The 22056-nt window shown below is 36.2% G+C and overlaps 3 protein-coding genes across 4 annotated transcripts in view; 1 reads left to right on the forward strand and 2 right to left on the reverse strand.

The window, feature by feature from the left end:
• On the forward strand, nucleotides 1–11221 carry CLEC9A (C-type lectin domain containing 9A). Its single transcript, XM_082348915.1, is given in 12 exon segments — nucleotides 1–106; nucleotides 1353–1399; nucleotides 1403–1433; nucleotides 4204–4350; nucleotides 6181–6260; nucleotides 6264–6314; nucleotides 6316–6333; nucleotides 7486–7509; nucleotides 7513–7569; nucleotides 7573–7607; nucleotides 8279–8294; nucleotides 8296–11221. Coding segments are annotated over 12 exon segments (714 nt in total). The 5' UTR covers nucleotides 1–15; the 3' UTR covers nucleotides 8413–11221.
• Nucleotides 1–22056, reverse strand: part of CLEC12A (C-type lectin domain family 12 member A) — a 235537-nt gene that overhangs the window by 47127 nt on the left and 166354 nt on the right. The gene's annotated exons all lie outside the window — the stretch shown is intronic.
• CLEC1A (C-type lectin domain family 1 member A) overlaps nucleotides 8916–22056 on the reverse strand; it is a 23547-nt gene continuing 10406 nt past the window's right edge. The window contains exons 2-7 of one of the 2 annotated variants that reach the window (XR_014232982.1): nucleotides 21457–21555; nucleotides 19851–20027; nucleotides 17181–17332; nucleotides 14191–14309; nucleotides 12920–13249; nucleotides 8916–8989 (exon numbers count right to left, since the gene is read on the reverse strand). Coding sequence is in view for 1 of the 2 variants with exons in the window: in XM_082348881.1 (XP_082205007.1) it covers nucleotides 13090–13249; nucleotides 14191–14309; nucleotides 17181–17332; nucleotides 19851–20027; nucleotides 21457–21555 (707 nt within the window). In the remaining variant the exon portion in view is untranslated. Of the gene's footprint in view, nucleotides 8990–12879; nucleotides 13250–14190; nucleotides 14310–17180; nucleotides 17333–19850; nucleotides 20028–21456; nucleotides 21556–22056 lie in introns of those variants that run through there. The other variant, XM_082348881.1, reaches the window with a different exon arrangement.

Genomic DNA, 22056 nt, shown 5'->3' on the forward strand with positions numbered 1-22056 from the left:
CAAAGCACCTCAGACATGCAGGAGGAAGAGACATACACCTCTCTTCAGTGGGATAATCCAGCACCAAACCCTTACCAGAAACATCTGTCTTCCACCCAAAATTCAGGTAACCAGTTCTACTTATTTAGACCAAGACCTTGTGGTTTATGGGTTTTCTTTTTTTCCTGTTCTATGATGAGCCCAAGGTGATTTTTCTAACCTGAGATAACCCACTTAAGAGTATTATAATATGCATAATATGATAATATTAAAAATGAAATGAAGTGGAGGAGGAGTAAGTAGAAGTGAAAAAGGAAAAGAGAAATGGACTTGACAAATATGTATTACACTGGTTTTCTCTCTCTCTCTCTCTCACTGGAAAGACAAAGAATTCCTGGATTTGGAAAATAAGTGAAAGCAATCATATATTTTGTGTAATTTTAGTTCCCACGTAAAAACACCCTGCACATTATCTGATAAATACTAAGAAGTAAAAGAGAAAACGTAGGTTGAAAAAACTGGCAAACACTCATCAGCCTGGATCAGTTCTGTCTTTATAATTTAATATTCGTATTAGTCTCCTATTGTTTAGGTAATATATTACCACAGACTTAGGGGCTTAATACAACACAAATTTATTTTCTTATAGTTCTAGAGATCAGAAGTCCAAAATGGGTTCCGCTGGGCTGAAACCAAGGTGTCATGGGGCTACCTTCCCTAGAGAGGCTCTAGGGGGCAACCCATGCCCTGTCTTCTCCAGTTTCTAGAGCTGCATTTCTTGCTTTCCTTAGCTTGTGGCTCCTTTTCCATCTTCAAAAGACAGTAGCACATTTTCAAATGTCTCTCTGCTTCCTCCAATATAACAAATCACACATTCATTTTCCCTTCCTGAATAGTTGCAAAATTACCTTAAAAAATTGTCCTCATCCAAAATCGTACGTTTAAAGGGAAATACCTTTGAACCAATCATGCTCAAGTGACACTGGCAAGAGATGAGGTGATTGGAGACAGCCTCTTTGCTCTCAGAAACTAAAGCCTGCTGCCTGGCTTGCCATCATCTCTAAAAGATTGTTGGAAGAGAATACATCTAACTAGTTACTAAGTTTGTGGTGTTATATAAGGATAAGAGAAGTATATTATTAAAACTGTTCAGTTTGGCATTTTTCCAAATCCAGTGTATTCCAAGTTATGACTTGCATTTCAAAGAGTTTGGGTTCACCTTTTCCTGTTACACACAGTTACACGGCCTTGCTGATTCTCTAGGAGGAATGTCTAATGTTAACTCCCTAGTTTACTCAGTGTCGTCCTATCCTGCCCCACCTCTTTCCTCTACTTTCTCTAATACAATTTCATTGTCTCTATTCCTTGTTCAGGAACGTGGTGTCTTGTGACAGTGGTTTTATGTATCTTATGCAAAGGCTGATTAGCAACCTCCATCTTCTTGGGTGTCAAGTGTAAGTACAAAAGGGTATCTTCAAAATAATCTATAGATAGGTTACATACTTCATGTAGTGTTATATACAATTATATGTATGTATGTCGTGGAACTGGAACTTCATAATTTATAAATGGATAAACAAATCAGTTAGAAACATCTAAATGACATAAATGATATAAAATAATGGCTTCGTTATTTAAGTTATGGGACATTTATTTGATATAACTCTCTAAGCACTCGGATGCTAAATGATAACTTTTTTTTTTTTTTTTTTTTTGAAAGGAAGAGCCCAGATGGCCAGGCTCAGATGGTAAAGGCTTTTTTTTTTTTTTTAATTTAAATTTATTTATTTATTTATTTTTGGCTGTGTTGGGTCTTCGCTTTCTATGCGAGGGCTTCCTCTAGTTGCGGCGAGTGGGGGCCGCTCTTCATCGCGGTGCGCGGGCCTTTCATTATCGCGGCCTCTCTTGTTGCGGAGCACAGGCTCCAGACGCGCAGGCTCAGTAGTTGTGGCTCACGGGCCTAGTTGCTCCGCGGCATGTGGGATCTTCCCAGACCAGGGCTCGAACCCGTGTCCCCTGCATTGGCAGGCAGATTCTCAACCACTGCGCCACCAGGGAAGCCCTAATGATAACTTTTAATTGTTCAATTGCATGTTGTTTAACTCAAATCTAATACCATAGGTCTGTTTGGGGAAAATGATGCAAATAATTGCTTATATCATGATTCAATTTATGAATCATGTTAGTATGCCAAAGCTTGCAATTTGTAAGTTTTCAGTATAGGCTCTTCCTTTTCTAATATACATTTGTTCTAAATTTGACTTATACGATTATTTTAATATGAGTTTTTCACTTTATATTTGATGAGGTACCATTTAGTATGTTTAAGGTAAATGTGAGAACTTTGTTTGAGCCAATATTTAACCACATTTCTTTATTCCTTTTAGTCCAAACTGGAGACATGTTTCTATATCTAACAAATGAATTTTTAATAAAATGTAACAATTACAGAACTGCAGGTTCCAGAAAAAGGACTAAGACCCTTTATTATCTCTCATGCTAGCACTAAGAAATATGCTTAGCAAGACAGAGATGAAGGTTATAGTCTGGATAATTCTTATTTCTTGTATGCCTTGGCAAATGATTTTTCTGTCTAAGAGGAATTAGCTGGCAAAGGAGAATTAGGAGTTCTGAAATGAAGAAGAGAGGAGTACAAGGTTTGCTTCCACAAAGTACAGGAAACTTGACCTTGTTCATGTTAGCTATGATCTTATTTTCCTGGTGGTTCAGAGAGGAATGTTTTAATAATTTCTAGGCTCTCAAGAAGTAATTGTTACCTTGTCTATCTCCTCAAATAAAATTTCACAGCCCAGCATAAATGTCAGAACTTCCCTTATCTCACCCTATCCCCCTCTGTACTTTATTAAAATACACATAAATATAAATATATATAGTATATATAATATACTATATATATTTATATATATAATGCTAGTCCATTTTTAAAAGAAATTCACAATTAAATATCTGTTTATCAAACATATATACTGGAAGCAGATTTGCAGAGTTGGAAGAGAACTACCATATATCCATAAAAATCCAGTTTTTTCTGTAAAAACTGGGGACTCTCAATGAAATATTGCCAAGTTCCATTCTAACTGCAAGAATACATATTTATCTGACATTGCAAATATCAAAAGTTATGGTTCAGGTATCAATTCTGTATAACAAATTTCAGTGTTATTTTATAAATATTAACCACTTGGGGTAAAAAGATGAAAGAAACTTGAAGTACAGAGAACAGTTTCAATTCAAAGCAAAATAACTGAAGGTGCAACATCTTGAAACAATATTGTCAAGTGAATGGAATGTAGAATTTGTTTTACACATAAAAATAAATCTATAGTCTCCAATCATCAGTTATTATATAGCTAAAAAGCATATAGTACATACTAAGGATGTTGATAAAATCATACTGTACATTTTTATGTCCTCAAAAATCTTGCTCTCTGATGGGCACATAATTTTGTTTTCTTCTCTGTCTAGTTTATGAAATCTGTTAAGATCAACCATGGCAATCATGTTCTTAACAAACTCTGGGTTATCTTAAACTGAATGAATTAATTTTGATCTAGAAATCCCACTTCTGGAAAGTTTTCCTATTGATAAACCTGCACATGTAGCAATAGGAAGAAAAAAAAAAAGATTGAAAAAAATGCAATTGCCTATCAGTAAGGGACCACTTAATTATAAAATGATACCTCCATGTGTGAAATTATGTATAACTAAGGTTCTTTATTGCAGTATTTCAGTAATATCAAAAGATTACAAATAGTCTAAACTAGAGAATTTTTAAAATAAATCATGACATATCCATACAGTAGAATCCTATATAACAAAAGAATGAGAAAGCTCTTTATGTACTAACAAACACAGTATTATGTCCAAAATATATTTTAAGTGTTAAAATAAAAAGTGAAAAACCATGTAAAAAGATTGTTATCATTTGTGTAAAGGGGAAGGCGGGGATTTTATATTCATTTGCATGCAAAGTTCAAAATATCTCTGGAAGAATAAAAAAGAAATTGGCAAACCTGACTACTTTGGGAGACTGGAATTAGGTGAATAAGGAAACAGGAATGGCAAAGAGCCTTTTTGCTGTGCATTCTTTGTAGGTTTTAATCACAAATATAATCAGTAATGTGTAGTTCTCTTTAGTCTATGTTGAAGGTTTACTTTGTTATATGTCAGTATTTTATCAGGAATGGTTGTTATTGTTTGAAGTGCTCCAGGTGTCCACTACTGCAATGAAGCAGCAAGAAAAACTCATCCAATGGGACAGAGTACTGCTCAACTTCACACAATGGAAGAGAAACCATGGCCTCCAGATGAAATATTGCCAAATATTGAGGCAGAAGTCTTTCAGTTCAGGTAATTGATACAAAATCAGTTTCCACTGCGTGGATACACATGTATACACCAATTCCTCAAAACAACAACAACAACAAAAAAAAACCAGTGACATACATTTTATTCTTTGTGAAATTATAGTCAAGATTTCATAATAGGAGAGACATACTTTTGATCTACTCTTCAGTTCAATCTCATATATATACATATATATATCAATAGTATGTGGAAAATACTGAGGTTCCAAGAAATACAGATAAGGAAAATATACAGTCAAATGTCAAAATGGAATGTGTGAGATTAGTAGGTACGATTAAACAACAAAAAACGCAACATATTATGTGTTATCCAATCATTCAAATTTATGTGTATCTTTAATTAGAGCTCCAAATGCCTCAATTTATTTAGTTTAGATCTTGCTTTAGATTCAAATTTAGATATCTCTTGAAGCAGAAAATTCATTTTGAAAATCAGGGTATTTACAAAAATTATAACAATGCAGGGTTCAGCTCTTTTTTAAAAATTCTATGAAGTGACTTTGGTTTTATCTTTTTCATCCCTTACAAGCATTTTAAACCTGTCTATTTCGACTTGTTAATAGTGTGTCAAGTACTCTGTGGTTACTTAACTAGTGTTTAATAATACTAATACATAAAATTTAGAGAATTAACTTCCCTGTAGCGGATATCGTTTTAGTAATTGTCAATAAGAGAGGTCAAAAACCTACCATAGCTCCTTCTAATTGAAATTTAGTCAAGTAAACGTTTAAAAAACTTCCATGTTTTTAAATATAACAGACTACTGAAAGCATGAGTTAGGCCCACCCCTGAGCCATCAACCTTAAATCAGTGACGATATCCATTTTGGAGACTTACAAATCCAGCATGTTCTCAACCTTTCAACTGCCACTTCAACACTACTTATGCTATGACTTTAACAATATTCAGGATACTGATTAGAGTGTATTTCAAACAAAGGATATTGAAGAGCCTTAAATAACTTGACATCTGTGCCATGGAGACTGATAATGAACTATTTTTGGTCTTAAGTAGAAGGCTTTTCTCTAATAACTAGTGTTCTGGCAGTTTCAGTGTCTTTCCCTCTATAAAACTGTGCCAGAAACAGTTGGTCAAATTCTTCCTCTTTGGTACCCCTTTTATACATTTGAGCATCCTTCTTTTGTGAATACATTCTTTCTTAACACAGGTTCTGTAAAACTGGTTAAACATTATGGCTTACTTCTTAGTTATATCAAAGTCCTAAAATAAACATATTGGTCACTTGTGTTTTTGTTCACTTTTCCTCACCCACAAATTTTAAAATCATTCCTCAAGGTGCATTGTTTGTTCTCTCCATTCTATGCGAAAAATTTTCATGTTTAACTCTCAGAATTTAAACATCAACTTGAGGCTTATTATGCCACTCAATTAATTGGGAATGTACTTATTATTATGCTCGGTACATTCCCAATTAAATTGGACCAATAAGATTAAAAGACATGAAACAATAAGCAAACAAATGAAGATTATAAATGATGTAAAGTTAAAAGGAGGAAAGATTTCTAAAAATAGAATAATCAGATCAATTATTATAGAGGAGGAACAATTTGGGAATAGATATTCTCAAATTAATTTTATCTTAAACTAATTCTTAGAGACCTACTGCACTTGGAAATAATTGTATAAATCTTACTGTATTCAGCCTTAAAGCAGCTGAAGTTGGTAAGTACTGCATCATATGAACCATTGGGTTAAAGGGTCCAGCTTTACTGGGAGTGACACAAGGGTTCTTTTGAGAAGATATGCTACTAATATTTTTACAATAACTTTAATAAAATGTTTATATTTGAAACCCGTAACTGCAGCCCTTGTCCAGACAACTGGATTCAGAATGGAGAAAGTTATTACCATGTCTTTGAAAACTGGACAATTTGACACACCAGTAGAGAGGATTGTTTGAAGGAGGGATCTAAGCTTCTACAAATAAGACAGCAAAGAAGAAATGGTAAACACTGTTTTATAGTTTCACATCATTCTGAAAATACCATATTACCCATTAAAAGAAAAGACTGGTTCTCATAAGACAGAATTCCTTGATACTCTATAACAATGGTAGATTTGTTGAAAAAAAGGTTTAACACACAAAGTAAGAATTAGCATGGCTTGTTTTTCTTTTAACTGGAGAAACAAAAAGCGAGATGGTTATTCAAAAATCAAGGAGAATATGTTAGTTCTATGTCCTTTGTTAATCAAAAAGGGGAAAGGGTAAGAGAAATACCGTTTTGTAACACAGTAATCCACTCCAAGATATGCATACATTATAAGTGTATGTATGTTTTAAATGTCTTATTTTCAATGCTGTAGGGAAGTATAATAAGCTATAACAATTTTGTAATTATCAAGAAAAGTAGAAGTATAAAAAGTGTGATGACATCATGAAATGGAGAGATTTATGAAAATAAGCATCTGCTAAATGAAAAATTTAATTGACCTTAAATCTAGTTTACTAACATCTTAACGAGCAAACAGCAGGATGTTTCCCTGAAATCATTCTACCCATAAATTATGTGTGAAGTAGAAGACATAGTTACACATTTATGAATTTATTAAAAATGTATGCCTACTATATTTAGTAACTAGTCAAAGTTCATTTTTGCAAGAGTAATAGTAGAACAATTTGTTAAGGCTATACAATAAACCAAGGCAACTTGGACTAACTTATTACAATTATGGGTTCACACTATTTTTTCTGTGCAAATTTCGTGACAAAAGTTAGAAATATTTCTTCTCACAAAATATGCCTACCGTTAAGTTGCTTCTGGAATCTTCTAAACTATTTCTCACATTGAAATATCCTGGGTAAGTCATATACTATATGCCAAATTCTGAATCTGTTAAAACTATTTTGATACCAGATGCCTAATTTTTCCATAGTCCTTAACACCACATTGATCATTTAGCAATAGGGAAAAAGGTATCCTTTCTTTGAAACATCCTCTCTCTCTCTCTCTTTCCAGCTCTCAAATTCTAATTACTTCTGTGGAAACAAAATACCACACTTTATATTTCATGGTAATTTATTGGGGTTTTTCTGGTAGTACACCCCCCCCCCCCCCGCTCCATCCTCGGTTCACTGTTCAAGTCTTGTTTCTTATAGGACTTTATCACTGGCAGCCTGAGGTAGATCAAAAGAAGCTATGATTACTGGGTGGGACTGTCTCAGGATGGGTCCAGGCAACCTTGACTTTGGCAAGACGGCTCCTCTCCTTCCCCTGATCTGTAAGTCTCTGAGGGAAACATTCCCAGAAGAATTAGACACAGGAGGGAAATCAAAAGTTCATTTTATTTTATACCTTACATTTCCTCCAGAAGACATAACCAGCATGATAATTTCACAGGCTTCTGATTGGAATCAAAGCCAAGATAATTTAAGAATGGCTACATGACTTCTAAATTTTCTCCATCTCAGCCCCACTGCCATTACACTGTAGCACATTCACATCAAAATTTGAGAGTCTGAATGAACAATATTATGTGATTATCAAGTACATTTCCTTTGTATCATTTAAAGGCCAGAGTGCTAAGGGCAAGAGACTATAGTAGTTATTAGGCAATTTCCATGGTAAGCTTTCAGAAAGAACTCGGGAGGCTGGTCAGCAGTGCCTTCGTATTTTGAGAATTAAGAATCAGAAAAGAGATTCCAAATTAGAGCCTCTCCTTTTGTATCCAAGCTTTTTTTTTTTTTTTTTTAAAATGCTGCTTGTTGAAGTAATATTTACATACTTTATTGAGAGAAAATAGTTCTGTTATTGAAGAAGAAGGGCAAAACTACCTCAAGAGGGTGACAGATTAAAACAAAAGGAAAAGCTGTACATCTCTCATTTTATTGCCCAGAGGACATTCCCATAAGCCCAACACCTAACCTCAGATACACTGACTTGCCTCTCCAGGTCACCAATACAGGGACCCCCAATCAACTAACCAGGTCTGTGGATACCTCAGAAAGAACGGCCTTTCTTCCGCTAACTGCAGCATTTGGAAATATTTCATCTGTGAGAAATACGCATTAAGATCTTCTACCTGAAAGAAATTTTGCTTGAAGTGATTGCTCCATTACGGTAATACCTGCAACAGATCATTGGAAAACCTGTAACAATGAGTTTAAGAGCCAGCGCAGAAGTAAACCAGTGCAAGGGTTGTGAAACCAGCTACCTGAGACACAAAACCTATCTTGCATTTACACTTGGTAATATTCCTCAACATTTTCCAGATGTTCCTTTGACATTGTTCAAATTAATTACCAAGAATAAAATTGGTTTAGAGCAACAGAGGACAAAACCCTGAAGAGTGGAAAACAAGCTGAAGAAAAAACATTTCTATTTGTCATTTTTTTTCTTCCTCTCTCTCTCTCTCTCTCTCTTTAATTTAGAGTGACTGTGAACTCCACAGAAAAATCTATAAGTCACTGGGGAGATGATGCAGTTTTAGCTGACTGATACTCTTTTTAATAAATGAATAAATGTGATCTTTTAAACTCACTGTTTGCCAGATCTTTCTGTGCATTTGCTGGGTTTCCAGGCATTATGTTATTGGACCAGTAGGATGGGAGGATAGAGATATGGATTTTCAAATTGGAAGGAAGACAGGATGCTCTCTGCTGCCTGTAAGACAATACCATTTTTAGGACTGCAGAATTCTACTGGAGAGATGAACAACCAGAGCTACACGTAAGTGGAAGGAATAGTCAGGCTGCCAATATCAGCGTGTCTCCAGTAAAGAAGAGCTGCGAGCTGCCTTCCTGCCTCTCACTGACCATCCCCACCACTCGCAAATCAAAAGACTCACGATCTGGATTCTCAAGGTTAACACTCCAGCACTTCTAACTACATGTCTCTGTGTCTCAATGTCCTCCTTGAAAAACAGTAATAGAACTTGCTTCAAAATATTGTTTGAGGACTAAATTATTAATATATGTAAACTTGCTGAGAACTCCATCTGTTCTTGCTCTTGTTACCTGGAGCATCAGTCATCTCTAGGCACCAACCTCATTTCTGTATTCCAGATAAAAATGACCCCTTTACTGCTCATGTTATAAGAAGATTGAGAAGATAAAGTGTATGGGTTAATTGTCACCAAGTATCTGGAGAGAATATCTGTCTTAAAGTCAATAAATCTATAGACAATCCCTATCCTAGGTCTGCGGACTCCTTGAAGCATGGACTAGCTTGTCCCCCACAGACAACGGATGTGAAAGTGTCTGATGACTTACAGAAAGGAAAATTTCACTCATTATTATTACATTACTTTTCTACCACTTGCCTACCATCCCTAGAACAACACCTTACCATTCAGCAGATTCTCATCAAATAGATGTTAAATTCAATATAATTTTACTTACTCTTTCATTTCTCACAAGGAGTAGCTGAGATACAATAGATTCTCATCTTTCTCTCCTCATAAAAAAGACACCACTTAAATAAATAAGGTGAAATAAAACCTAATTCACGGAGGCAGTAGAAATCATTTAAGTGAACCTGGAAGTCTATTGTAAAAGATGACCTCTGAAGGAGACATTCCTTTAGGGATGGGAAGGGCATGTTTTTGTGTTTTGTTTCTTTATTTACCCTTGACTTGGAGCTTAAATGGTGGGAATTTCAATAAAAGGGATTATTCTCTAGTTTTCTGCTGAACCTAGAAAAGGAAAATAGCAAAGAAAACACAGTATAAATTGTCCCCTCTGTTTTTTACAGCTGGCAGCTCAATGTAATAACCTGGAATAAAGGGGAAATAATAGCAAACTTTAGAAGCAAAGACTGTTTGTCTTCAAGATTCTTCAAAGTATTGTCATGGAGCTGTGTTTAGAGAAAGGATAGGAAGCATTTAATAACTCTTTTTAGAAGAAGTACAATGAAGCCAGAGGCAAACATCCTACAGCTGACATCATCCGCCAGCATGTGATGCAGTATTTACAAGTCCGAGTTTTATCTACAGAGCAGCTGGCATAAGCCTCTACAGATTTCCTCAGTGGTAATATTGCTTTCCACACAGATGGTATGGGGGGAAGATTTTTCCTTGCAGTTTGCTGTTGGCCCAGAAAAGCAAGGCCTTTTTCAACACAGTGGTAAAAGACTGGACCTTAACACCGGGATAATCAGTTTCATATCCTAGTCCCACCAATAATGAACTGGGTATCTGATACGTCTCACTGAGTTCCAGATTAGTTTTTAAAAAGGGAAAGGATAGAAAAAATAAAACCCTGTCCTATAAATGTAAAGAGGCTTTTTTAACATGCTCTATCCAAAGGACATTAAACGTATGAAAAGAAAAACTTTGGTAATATTGACAGAATAATAATATCATTAGATTCTAAAAATCGATTCATACAATGAAACTTGTAAAAGAAGTTATGTACACTTGAAATCAGATTATGCAGCTTTTTGTATTCTTCAAAAACTGCAAGAATTCCATTAGAAAGTATTCGACTCCCAAATATTGAGGGCAACCCTGAGGCAACTTTCTAGACCTTTCTACGTATTTCACCATCTGCTACTATCTCTAAAGTAAAAGCTCCCAGCACACTTCTCACATTTCCTGCTGTTACAAGGCCCCTGACCTGTTTCCTGTTGATAAATTTTAAGAGCTGGTTCAATATCCTCAGGAAAAGAAATAGCTCATTGTTTACCCTGGGGAACTCGGATCTACCAGGAAAGGCCATGTTCCTCATTTAACATTTCCCCACAGTTTCTTCAGAATTACCTAAACACACAAGAGCCTAGAAGAAAAAAAGTTTTCTCGTGTTGGAAAACCCATTCACGGGGTGCTACCCTCTCTGATTCTCAACCGAAAATTGTTCTCAGAAAGTCATATTATGATTATTGCCTATTCTTAAAATTTTTTTATAAAAAGTTTGTGGAGTGAATGCTGTGCCATACTCCTTTCTGTTCTTCTGAAATATTTGCTCATGTCGTGATCAGTACTGTGGATTTTATTAGGTAGATGAGGAGGCTGAGGGCAAAGATGGAGAGGAATCAGCTCAAGAATAACAAACGTCAGATACATGCTGTTATTTTTCCTTCCTCACCATCTAAAGTGACACTTTCCCTTAGGCTGCAGATCTGGAGAGAAAACACTAATCATCACCCACTAACCAGGCAGCTAGACTTGTTAAAGCAATGACATTTAAAGAGACACCCGTCATCCAGCCCTGAACTAGTCTGCAGTCATGTAAGATGCCAGGGGTCAAAACTGAATGTGTGCCACCTCAATTTTACTTAGTTCACAAAATCATTTGACTTTCTCAGATTAACCATATTTTCTTTCTGCAGTAACAAGGCTTAAATAACACTTAATTGTTTAACTAAAGTTCTAATCCATGTCTCTCGTTATGTGCTTATTATATCAACCATGTTCATTAAATATCTGCACCCATCATGGAAAATATTTAGTAATATCCACAGGCCCCCAGTGTAGGGGCCTCTCTATTATTTGTTCACGAACATAGGTCTCTGAAGAAGGTTGTTTATGCTTGCTTTCGCTTCCCTACTTTTAAAAACTAAATCCCTCCTCTGCTTTTCTACATATTTTTAATATCCCTTACATTTTACATTGCAATGTAGATTATGAAACTAATTCCACATGTACCTCATTTCAGCCAACAATAACACCCTGAGGAAACTGTAAATATGTCTACTTTATACTTGATGAAATAAGTTTTGTGAAGTTAAGGGATTTGCCAGATAATAAATTACAATACGGGATCTAAAACTTCATTTTATGGTCACAAATGCAGTTCTTTTTGCAGGACACAATAAAACGATACAAAATTTGTTCAATGCTGAAGAAATTTCCTAACTAATTAACAGAAAATTGAAGGGAAAATTCTTAAGGAAGAAATCTACAAGCAACGATTGATAAGCGACACAGTCTTACAGGAATAAATACAAACATCTCCCCTTTATCATGTATTTGCTAATTCAATGTCATTTCACCATGAGATAGATGTTTACTGAAAATAAAACTGAAGCATCCCCGTTTCCACTGTTGAAAAACAAAGAATGATACTAGATTATCCTTTCTAGTGTTAAACCCATAAAATTGATTTATCTCTAAGTCCATGAAGTCAGTGGTTGTGATGGTGTTACTTGCAATGATTTCTGTTATGTGCGTGCATATTGTCCTGAGCTAGGGGCACCTGCACAGAAGCCAGCTGTGTATGCAGATGTCACAGTGTCTCTTTCACTTGCCATGACCTGATTGGATAACTCACCCTATCACAATTCGGTCGACTCATCTTTAGCCACACATTGATGATATAAACGTGCCTCAAAAGATTTAAAATTTAAAATGTTAAAACCATCCTCTTGAAGACAGCATGCCTCTCCAAGACTTCTTATTTTTCTCAAATCATGAAATAATCAGTACTCTTGTAGAGTCCCCACAGACTCTCAATAAGGCACACACAACCACAACACTGATTGCTCTCACATTTTGAAGAGCGTCTTTACGCTGAATTTTTCCCCAAATCACAAGTCCATTCTAAAACCACCAACACTTTCCATTATTTACATTTATTATTATCAAATCTTCAGTACCTGGAAGGTATGAACAGGGATGAAATGGAAGGAAAAGGAACGGAAACCACACTAGGCCAGGCGCACATAAAGAGCTTGACTTTTGTTCTGCAGAGCAGAATCTTCCACTTCTCTGAAGGGCGGCTGCAGTTGCAGCTGGAGCTGGAGAACCACTGGCCTCCGTGTCCGGCTCAGAGAGGCTCATGGAGTCTCTGCAGCTTCACTGTGGCCGCAGCTCTTTCACACGCGCATCGCCTCAACTCCTTGCAGTCCTTGGAGAAAGCCTTTCCATTGAGGATGGCCACACAGTCCCTACTTCTTAGGCTGGTGAAATCTACTACAATCTCAAACCTCAAAAAAGAAAAAAAAAAGACCATTTTATCATAGTTTACTTGTAAAATACAAAAGTACACAGAGAGTGTCCTAAGCTTGATAAAATGATAGAATAGACACCCATAATGAGTTTACTGGAAAGATGGGGTCACCAGACTCTTTCCTCAGTTTCCATAAGCATTCTTAGAAGCACCGGGTCACCCAAAACAACAAAAACTATTTCTAACTAAAATTAAAATACACGTCATGATCCAATTTATCATTCGATTTTACTGCCATCTGAAAAATTATCTACCTTCTCTGTGACTCAGTTTATTTAACTGTAAAAAATAATCACATTGAATATGTACTATCTCCTGGAAAAAGAAATCCGATATAGGTATATAGAAAGGTGTCTGCTTAAACAAGGCTTTAAACTGTAATATATTTTGATATAGATATTACGCTCACCGATCTCAAACAATATACCATACACATTCCTATCTAAATGCTCATATAAGTAAAACTAATTTTTGATAATATTACTGTTTATATTGTGAGTAAATCTATTCTCAGAGACTGTATTTTGAAAGATGTGCTCCCCATTTCACTGTACAGAAAGTCAAGAAATCTGAGGTCTTATACTTTCTCTGGGTATTGACAAGTTGTAGAGTTGTGTGATCTTAGGCAGGTCACCCATTACAACCTGGGCTTCAGTTTATTCACCCATAAGAGAGCCCTCTCTCTTCCTCCCTCTCTCTCCCTCTCTCTCAGAGAATCCCGGTCTGTCTCTCTCACTGGTTTATGAGCCATTCTGAGAGTAAGTACTATGTTTTATACACCTTTGGAAGTCCTCCTACAAACACAGTATCCATACAAAGCAGATGTTCTCGCTTGTTGAACCAAATGGTTGGACTCTTGTCACTCAAGCAAAAGCTCTCTATTAAATGCCTTTCCCATGAAATGTGCTGAAGGCTTACAGTTCATGGGAGTAAGGGGCTCCGTCCATCCACAGCCAGGCCTTGCCATTGCCGTTGCGGGATAGCCCTGTCCAATAAGAGTAGAAAAACTCAGAGTAGCTCTGAGGCATGGCAAACTCCTGTGAAAGGCACACAAGAAAACCTTTAGCTTTAGAATTGTTATATACATACAGAGATGTGTAGGGCTGGCCCTCACTTTTAATATGAGAACAACACATGAGTCTTGCCCACATAGATGATAGTACATTTAAGAAAAAGAGTGTCCATGCTGAGGTCAGTTAATTTGTCCAAATTAAAGAATTATTTTGTCTTAATAAGCATAGACTATATGCTGATGTTCTGAAACCAAGAATCACATCAACCAAGATTTATAAATGACCCATTATTTTCAAGTCACAGGATTTAACAAGATTGATATAAAAAATATGGGATGTAGAGATGTGGAGTGATTCTGGAAACTGGAAGAATCTGGAAGGAAAAGTGCAGGAATGGGAAGTAATCTTCATGAATACATGTGAAAAGGACTGACCAGGAACGAGAAAAGAATAATGAATATACTTTAATGCAAAGAGGGGTAAAAGAAAAATTTATAAGGCTGATTTATGTCTCAGACTAAGACGGGAAAAAAGAGAAATGTTTCATATATATGCATATACATTTTTGTGTATTTACATATATGTAATTCCTTTTCTACTATCCATGTTGAAAAATGTTTAAAGTTATTTATTTCCTTCTATATCATCTCACTCTTTAACACAGAAATTATCTAAATCTTTTATCATTACCCATTGTTATACCTTCCTTTTCTACGATACTATGAGTTCCTTAAGGACATATACTTTGTTTTGTTCATTTTCACATCCTCAATCCCTCGGATAATTAATGGCACATATTGGTTCAATAAAAGATTATTGGAAATATAAATGAAACTATCACTAAGCGATAGTTACAGAATAGGCATATCAAAGAAACTGTAGTTGAAAATATTGTTTCCAACTGAATGGTGGCCCCTTCACATTAAAAGTTCTATAAATAAATCGTATGAAAGTGACTTAAATATATGCAAATACATGAAGTGCATGAGATAAAATTACTACGTAACTTTCATAATAATACTTCTAACCACTGCATCTAGTATACTTCAGTGGTATATCTGAATCCTCAGTTTGTGCTGGAGGTGGAGGAAACAGAGAATAAAAAAAATTAGGAGGTTTTATGCCAGGATACATTGGCTTAGTCAAATAAATCGCCTCTTTTTCTGCCTAAATTGAGCCATCAAGAGCCACCTGGAGGGGTGGGATAGGGAGGGTGGGAGGGAGACGCAAGAGGGAGGAGATATGGGGATATATGTATATGTATAGCTGATTCACTTTGTTATACAGCAGAAACTAACACACCACTGTAGAGCAATTATACTCCAATAAAGATGTTAAAAAAAAAGGAAAGGATGAAAAAGATTATTTTAGAGGTTTGAGAGAGATCGCAGAGTTTCATTCATCACAGATTTCAGGAAGTGGATAGGAATTAAGATGTACCTAGAAAGATGTTAAGAGTTTGCACAGTTAGCAGGGTATTAATTTCAATTAAATAACTCTGTTGATAAACTACTCTGTGCCAAGACCTCTGCTAAAACAATGATAAATAAATAATGGTCATACCACTTGAGGAATTAAATCCAAAGTCTATAGATACAGCCACTATGGAGAACAGTTTGGAGGTTCCTTAAAAAACTAAAAATAGAACTACCATACGATCCAGCAATGCCACTACTGGGCATATACCCTGAGAAAACCATAATTCTAAAAGAGTCATGTACCACAATGTTCATTGCAGCACTATTTACAATAGCCGGGACATGGAAGCTACCTAAGTGTCCATCGACAGATGAATGGTAAAGAAGATGTGGCACATATATACAATGGAATATTACTCAACCATAAAAAGAAACGAAATTGAACTATTTGTAGTGAGGTGGATGGACCTAGAGTCTGTCATACAGAGTGAAGTAAGTCAGAAAGAGAAAAACAAATACCATATGCTAACATATATATGGAATCTTAAAAAAAAAAAAAATGGTTCTGAAGAACCTAGAGGCAGGACAGGAATAAAGATGCAGATGTAGAGAATGGACTTGAGGACACGGGGAGGGGGAAAGGTAAACTGGGACGAAGTGAGAGAGTGGCATGTACTTATATATACTACCAAGTGGAAAGTGGATATCTAGTCGGAAGCAGCCACATAGCACAGGGAGATCAGCTCGGTGCTTTGTGACCACCTAGAGGGGTGGGAAAGGGAGGGCGGGAGGGAGACCCAAGAGGGAGGAGATATGGAGATATATGTATATGTATAACTGATTCACTTTGTTATAAAGCAGAAACTAACACACCATTGTAAAGCAATTATACTCCAATAAAAATGTTAAAAAAAAAAATCCAAAGGCAATAATAAATGTAAGAGAAAAGGGAACAATCACGCCATTTTAATAGTGAACTTTAATTGCTGTACTTACTCAATATATGCCAATTTCATTTTCATATTTGCCTTGACCAGTCTATGTTAGGGTGTAAACTTCTGGAAGGCTGGATATTTATTTGCAGATTATGGCAATGATTTAATTAAATGTTTTTCAATCAAAAGTTTTGTCACTTTCACATGGAAAGACAGGAAGTGCTACATTCATGTCTCTGACGTGGCACCAATATTGTTCCCTTCCTACCCAAACCAAAAGAGGTTAAGAAATTAAGACCTTCTTCATTTGATTCCTGACTGATGGGGAACTTGAAGGTCTTTCTCTCATGTTTCTAAGGGGTGGATACTTGTGGAGATCATTCCACAAATGATGACCTCAGGGGATCATTCAAAGCAATAGGAATAAGACTTAGGCCTTGATTGCAATAAACAGGAGAGTCTGTGGGCTTTGACTCCTTAGAATCTTTGAAAGATTTCTTTCTGAGAGTACTTCAAACACTGACCAAGCCTCAGGACCTTACCAGTACTTCCTGTGTATTTATCTTCAGCATGGTCGAGTTCTCAGCAATGCAGAAATATTCACAACCCTGCCAACTCTTGCTTTCTTTATAGAATTGGTAGCATTTGTCCCCATGCCACTTCCATTTTTCTGGGCAAGGGCTGCATCTGTGTTCTTGAAAAGAAACCAAATTTAATGTTATTTTCTACCCAGGTCTGTTGTTTTTGTTCTCTTGAAATTACATAATATTTGATGATGCAAGAAAGAACTGATTCCCTCGCTGTTAGATATTTAATTGCCCAATGATAATTACAAATATCTACTGAACACCCACTATATGCCAGGAATTATAATTGGGTATACAATGGGAATTAAAATAGACACTACCTGCTTTTATGGACAATGGAATCTAGTAATGAATGATTGGAACGTCAGTGTTCCTTGCCCCATGTAATTCAGCATACAGAGAGGATATTCAATTTCATAAAGAACTTTTCATCTGTTCAAAAACTCAATATGCATTGGATTTGGGAAACCATTGAAGTTTCTATAATTTTCTTCCTCAAAATCCACGTATATAGTAGTAAAAGGATTTTTTAATGAAATATATATCAATAAGATCTGGATTATTTTTTCATTCAAAGCATAAGTGAATTAAAATTTTAGAAAAAAATCACATAAATACAATACTAAGCCAAGCATGAGTTAAAATGGTAAATCTCCATGTGTCAGAAATTGAAATGGTCATCAAAGTCAGAGAAATAAGTGCACAAGTCAAGGGTAAGATGGACTGAGTGCGCCGTGATTGTAAATATAGGAACTAGGCCCTGAGAACCATGGTCTTATCACCTATGTGGATACATGGCCTTGGGCCTTTGAGAGTTGGGCACCTGTATCCACATCCCTTGTTGGTGTATGGTGACATGGGAACTCAATGATTCCACAAAAATGTCTTTATTTTTAAAAGCAATCCAGTGTCAAAATGTTAACATGTGAAGATCTGAGTGGTCAATACACAAATGGATGTTACATTATTGTTCGTATTTTTCTGACGTTTAAAATATTTCATAAGGTAAAATGAGGTTTTAAATAAATCAATAATTTGGGAGATTTGCTTTGAAATTCGGGTTATATCTCTGGCCCAGACCTTTTTCCTTATATACCAAACTGCCTACTCATATCACCACACACATCTAAGGGATATTTCAAAGTCAACATGCTCAAAACAGCATCCCTGGTTCCTAACCTCCCCCTTCATGACCACAGAATTCTTCCCCATTTCACTTGATCACATCTTTATGCTTCTAGTTGCTTTGCCCCAGAACTCTGGAGTTATCTTTGACTCTTTTATCTCCCTCACACCCCACTTTATTCCATCATGCATTCATCTCCACCAATAATATCCTAGCTTGAGGAACCATTCCCTCTTTCCTGGATTATTGCAATAGTCATCTCTTATGTGATTTCTCTGTTTCTATCCTTCCTACCCTCTCTCAGTCTATTTTCAACATATTTGTAGAATGAGCCTTTAAAAACTCATGTCAGACATGTATTTCTCCTGCTCGGGGTCCTGAAATGAATCTTTCTTTTGCTCAAAATAGAAGCCAAACCCCTTACAATGTCCCTTAATGCCATGAATAATCTGGTAGGTGTGTTAATTATCTTGATCTTGATAATCACTGCATAATGTATGTGTATATCAACTCATCATGTAGTATACTTTAAATATATATAATTATATTTGTCAATTATTCCTCAATAAAGTTAAAGACAAAAAAAGAAAATAAATAAAATTATGACCACTGAGATCATTAGTCGTGTAGGAAAGAATCACTTAGAGAAGTGGAAGTGTGCGTGTTGATGTTATTTACTGGGTAACCATGAAATCAGGCTGTCTGGTTAGTGTGGAAACCAGTCTGTGTGTGGAAGACTAGGAGACTTCATCTTACTGTAGAGTCCCCAAAAGAAAAATCGGAGACTTGGAAATGTGTCTGGCTTCCTGTGCACGCATAATAAGGAGAACAGAAAAGAAGACAGACTTGAATAGAGCTGGGTGTTATGAAACCCAGAAGGATAGAAGAAAAAGAAGACAAAGAATTAAGGTGATGCTTCTAGGCTTCTCCAGTAGTATTTACCAAAGCACAGTTCATCCAACATTGGCATTGTCATCATAGGTGGTCCTTAATAAAATGCAGATTTTTGGTACCCAGACAAGTCATACTACATTAAAATAACTAGAGCTTGATTCCATTTATCTGTCTTTTTAACTCGATTACTATGTGATTCTTAAAATCCAGGAACTATAGTTATGAGTTCATTAACTTCTTAATGAGGAAGGATTTGTGAAAACATTATGAAATGTATCCTACTCTTAGGTATTTATGTGCCAAGGTCAATTGAGAAAAAAACCTGTATTTTATTTACTTGTAGTGTTATTTTGGTTAATTGAAGTTAATTGTATTTATTATTCTAAATGTCTGAACTTGCTGAATCCCTTCACGTTCTGTAACACAGACACAGCTGAACTACATGATCCCGATAACTGGGGATGATCTGGATGTCCAAACTCTTTATTAAGTTTGCCAGACAACTAGTTGAATAATACATGGTTCCCAGGTACACTGATGGGAGAATCAGCCCTATATGGACAGATATCCTGAGGGCAGAGGGGCGCTCAATGAACAGGACTCACCTCCAGTTTTGTTATAGAGCTCACGACAGAGTTTTTCAGCCACGTGATGCAGAGTTTCTGCAAGCTTCCTTTTCTGAGTTTGGAGAGATTGCAGCTGTCGGGAGAGATTCCCCAGCCTTTCTTCCTTTTGAGAAATGTTTTCTTGCTGAGTGTTGGAGAGCTGGTAGAACTGAAAAACTAACCCAAGTTACCAAGTCAGACTGGACACCTTATAGGCTTCACTTCTATTTCTATTTCTATTTTCTACATCTGGGGAAGACAACAACAGTATGTTATTTAAGATCCCAGGCTCTGGGCGCATTGCCTACACTCAGGTTTGGACTATAGTACATAATAAATTGTATTGCCTTGGGCAAATTAATTTGTTTCCGTATCTGAAAATATGGAGTCATAATGACAATTCCTGACTTCAGGGATAAATTCCTTAACCATATTTACTGCTCAATAACCCTTTCTGTGTACACTGTCAAACCATTACTCAACCTAAAATCATAAATCCATTTATCTATTGATCGTTATATTGAGTATTGACAATGTACCATATATTGTTATCCCATTCAGTCACTGAAAGAGTCATGTTATTGTTTCTATATTTTTATAGCTTTGCAATTGGGCTCAGTGAGAATAGGTAACCTTCTCAACATCACTTGGCTAGAAAATTTCAACACTTAACTTTAAACTCCAGGTTTCTAAATCTAAGTAAAAAAAATTCTTCATAAATCATGAGAGTTGCTTTATACCGTTAAAAAGAATGGTGTATGCAAACCAACAGTTATATCAAAATGAAGTAAAAATTTGGGAGCCAGGGTAGAAACACTAAGATACATTTTTTTTTTTTAATTTTAAAATGTAAGATTACAAACAAGTTCTAAAATTTCCTATAAAAATCCAATTTTGACATTTGAACCTGCTTTTCTATGTGATCTTTTACCTTGAACCACCTTCTTCAACTGTTCAGGACATATTGCCGTAGGGTCCCATCTGATGAAATCCATTTATTTACTCACTCCCTTTTTACGTTTTTTACTCTGCCCTTACTAGTTTGAAATTTAAAGACTTTATACGTGAATTCTTCCTTATTTGATTTTCATGAGTCTTTGCAAAATGATTCTATAACTTCCTGGACTTTTTGAAAAACATTACAGCGATTAAGACCTGGTCTATTCTCCGTATATTGAGGGGGGTGGGATATAAATGAAATCTTTTCCTCTGATTAGCCCACTGAGCCATGAATGCTAAAAGCAAAAACCACTGCCGCTGTCGTCTTTTGTGGAATGGAAGAGGGCTGAAGTATGCATTCGTTAAAAATTGCTGACGTTAAATATTGATATATAAACAAACAACAAAAACCTTATCTCAGAATGTAAAAGTCTACCTGGTAAGTGACTGTTGCATTTTAATGTTTCTTCCACTATGCTCATCATTTACAGAGTTGCATTAGAATAAGGTACATCATTTACAGAGTTGCATTAGAATAAGGACTTATACACAGGCTCCAGAATCAAAGTTAAAAAAAAAGAAAAAAAAAGAATATCATAACAAGTATTTCTCATCCCAGACAAACCTTGGAACCAGGATCTTCCCCCAAGTCAGAGTGCAGACTTACACACAAGCCCCAGAGCTGCCAGGCTAATGAGCAGCACCAAACACAGAGTCAGCAGGATCAGGGCCACTGGACGCCAAGCTGAAGAGGGTCGCCGGTGCTCTGCAGGGGACAAAAGAAAAGACACTTTTTCTTCCTCCTGGATCTATGTCAGCAGCAAGCTAGTGAGAGGAGTTGGTTCCGGGAAGAAGCAAAAATTTTCAGGGCAACAGTATTCAGGGGCTAGATAACATTGCCTCTGTCCTGGGAAACGCTGTCACAAGGCTCCACGCCGAGCCTCACTTATCACGGCTGGATTCTTTCACAAGCCCCACCCACTCCTACCCTCCCCATCCACCCCGTCCTACTTTGCACTGAATCAAGTTCTATGCATTACCATCATCTCCATACGGCTATTTGTATAACGTTCTTTCTGTCAAAATGAGAGTTGTAAAAGACTCTCACGAAAATGCCTTCACAAAGAACAATTTTTCACATCATCAGAGAAGAGGCGGAATTAATTTGTTGTTACTTTTTGCAAAACGCCCCGCTCCCATATGGTTCTTCTGAAAAAGCAAATTGCCTATCAGTAATGAGAAATGATTGTTCTACTGTTTCTTTTTA

The sequence above is a fragment of the Balaenoptera borealis genome (genome assembly GCF_965194805.1).
Source record: "Balaenoptera borealis genome assembly, chromosome: 13".
In the NCBI taxonomy this organism is placed as follows: Eukaryota; Metazoa; Chordata; class Mammalia; order Artiodactyla; family Balaenopteridae; genus Balaenoptera; species Balaenoptera borealis.